At 47.5% G+C, this 2,891-nt stretch overlaps 1 protein-coding gene across 1 annotated transcript in view; it reads right to left on the reverse strand.

The window, feature by feature from the left end:
• Rab27a (RAB27A, member RAS oncogene family) overlaps positions 1-2,891 on the reverse strand; it is a 55,581-nt gene that overhangs the window by 15,381 nt on the left and 37,309 nt on the right. The window contains exons 3-4 of the mRNA XM_005347633.2: positions 2,319-2,404; positions 410-513 (exon numbers count right to left, since the gene is read on the reverse strand). Of these exons, the coding sequence (XP_005347690.1) occupies positions 410-513; positions 2,319-2,404 (190 nt within the window). The remainder of the gene's footprint in view (positions 1-409; positions 514-2,318; positions 2,405-2,891) is intronic.

Genomic DNA, 2,891 nt, shown 5'->3' on the forward strand with positions numbered 1-2,891 from the left:
AAAAAAAAAAAAACAAAAAACAAAAAGCAAAAAAAAAAAAACCAGAGTGGAAGATAAAGGTAAAAGGAAAAAGGGGAAATGCATGAGTTTGGAGGCTTAGACTACCTAAAAGTTTTGTCAGGACTCATCCTGGCTCAGGATGGGGAATGGCTCTAGACATGACCTGCTCAGTCCCTTAACTCCAGGAAGACAGATGGTGACCCAATTCCATCAGCTCATCTGACCCCTCCTGAGAAGACAGGGAAGGACCCCCAGCAAAGAGAAGGTAGCTCAAGGGGCGCAGTAGTCTGCAGCGGTAAGCTGAAGAGCTTACTCTTCCCAGCCTTGGCCCGGAGCTGTTTTCAGCCAAAGACATAAACATCGCTACACTCAGGGAGCAGAGCAGGGCCCAGGAAACCCCAGCACTTACTTATCCAGTTCCGGACATTGAGGAAACTTTGCTCATTTGTCAGGTCGAACAGTAGCAGGAAACCCATAGCATCTCTGAAGAACGCAGTGGTCAAACTACGAAACCTAAGGCATGAAAACAGGCAGTCACTAAGTCATGGCCACACCCCTGGGATGCAAAGCCGCCAGGGACACCCTCCGCCTTCAACAGAGATTCATCAACAATTCCCACGCTGTTCTCCCAGACGGCTGCTTACCACTCCCTGATTTCAATGTGAACAGAACGTGTTATTGAAAACTGAACCCCACGGACTGGAGAACTGCCGTGTAGCCTCGGTCTCAGCCAGGGAATCGTTGGACAACCGTGAGTTCACTGGGCCAAAAGCAACAGTGTTAGCAGGCCATGTGCGTTTTCCTCCTGACCCTACAAGGCAATCCTTAGTCTCATGTTAGGCCTCTGTAGAAGTCTCTCCTCTCTGACAACCGTTTCATTGCCTCTACGATGGGAATGGTGCTGAGGAAGACTCAACTCTTCCCAGGTAGTCTACCACCGAGGCTTTACCTGCTGCCCCTGCTCTTCCTCTGGTTGGTTCCTCCCACTCTGCATAAATACACAGTCTGTCACTAGCAGGCAGGCACCACAGAAGGACATGGTATACATTAACCAGCTATTCAGAAATGGTAGATTTTTCTCAATTTTTAAAATATATTTATTTTTATTATATGTACGCTGGTGTTTTGTCTGCATGGATGTCTGTATGAGGGCGTCAGATCCCTTGGAACAGGAAGCTATAGACAGTTGTGAGCTGTCATGTGGTGGCTGGGAATTGAACCCGGGTCCTTTGGAAAAGCCGTCAGTGCTCTTAATTGCTGAGCCCTCTCTCCAGCCCTTTTCTCAATTATTTTATTCAGTGTTCTTACCAAATGTCTTCACTGTTTACAGATACAAACCAAAATAGCAACCGATGGCATGACATGATATCTAAGATTTGCCCTCCAGGTAACACGGGAGGGGAGGAGAAAAGTGAGAAGGGGCCATGTGCAATAAGACTGGCCCCAGCACAGTGATTGCGGACTCTGAGTGAAGTGACAGGGATTCAGCTGAACCTCTTCTCTTTTGTGTACACTTGAAAATTTCTATGGTTTTTTTTTCTTCTTTCTTTTTTTTTTAATCCTTTAAAGAGGAGGGCTGGGGAGATGGCTCTGTGGTTAGGATGTTTCCTATACAAGCTTGACAAGCAGAACCCACATAAATGTCAGGTGGGCATAGCAGACCATAGTGACATAGTTACACAGACCAGTGTGTAACTCCAGCACACAGAAGACAGAGGTGGGATTCTCAAAACAAGCTACAGACCAGCTGCATCTGTGAGCACTGGGTTCCAGTGAGAGATCCCGCCTCAGTGAGTGTCAGGCAGAGAGCAATCAAAGAGTCCTGATGTTAACCTTGGGCCCCACATCACACGTGTGTCTGCATACCACAGGAGAACACACACAGAGAGAGGAAAAATCCTTCAAGGGGGCTGTAGCTGCCTGAAAGTAGCCTTGCACCAAGATGTGACATCGTTTATTTTAGTTAAGTAACCTGTGGCCTGATTAAGTCATGCCAACCAGATGTTCCATCGGGCTTCCATATCAGATAAGAACAAAGCAGGGAGCCTTAGGACTCCCTTACAGGTGAGCAAACAGCTAAGGCAATGGGGGAAAGCCTAAAATGGGAGAAAAAAAAAAGGAATGAGTCCCAAATAAGAAAGTTTAATTTAAGGAGATTCCCATCTCTGTTGATCGCAGAGAAAATACACCCATCGCTGTCCCCTCAGGCTGCCCGCAGACTGATCTGGCTGCCCAGCTCACCAGGTGCAGACGAGCCAATTGACTGCCTTTGCCTGTCCAGGACAGTGTAGCAAGAGCACCAGGGAGGACATGCTTACCTCTCCTGTCCTGCCGTGTCCCATAACTGCAGGTGGATCCTCTGGCCTCGGCCCACAGCTCCATCTGGTCCATTAGCTCTGTACACCTAAAATATCAAAGCAGAGAAAAACCAAGGGAGGTTCTGAGATGGGTGGGCTCTTCTTCACTTTCTGTTCAACACAAACTCCAAAGCATCTTCTCAAGAGAACTGAGTCCCAAACAGATTTGTACTTTGTTGCAATAATTGTACTTGGGCAGCGGTACCTCCTACTGAGACATCTACCTAGGTGGAGATGTAGTTCAGTTGGTAGAGCCTTGCCCAGCATCCATGAAGCTCTATCCATCCCCAGCACCACAAAACCATGGCTGCAATCCCAGCATTGGGAGGTGAGAAACAGAAGGATTAAAAAGTCTTCCTCAGCTATACAGCAAATTGAATCTGAGACCAGCCAAGTCCCTGTCTCCAAAAAAACCAAAAATAATAAAAAAAAAAATTTAAAACACAGCACTCGGGAGGCAGAGGCAGGCGGATCTCTGTGAGTTCGAGGCCAGCCTGGTCTACAAGAGCTAGTGCCAGGACAGGCTCCAAAACC

This window comes from Microtus ochrogaster, chromosome 5 (genome assembly GCF_000317375.1).
Source record: "Microtus ochrogaster isolate Prairie Vole_2 chromosome 5, MicOch1.0, whole genome shotgun sequence".
NCBI lineage: Eukaryota > Metazoa > Chordata > Mammalia > Rodentia > Cricetidae > Microtus > Microtus ochrogaster.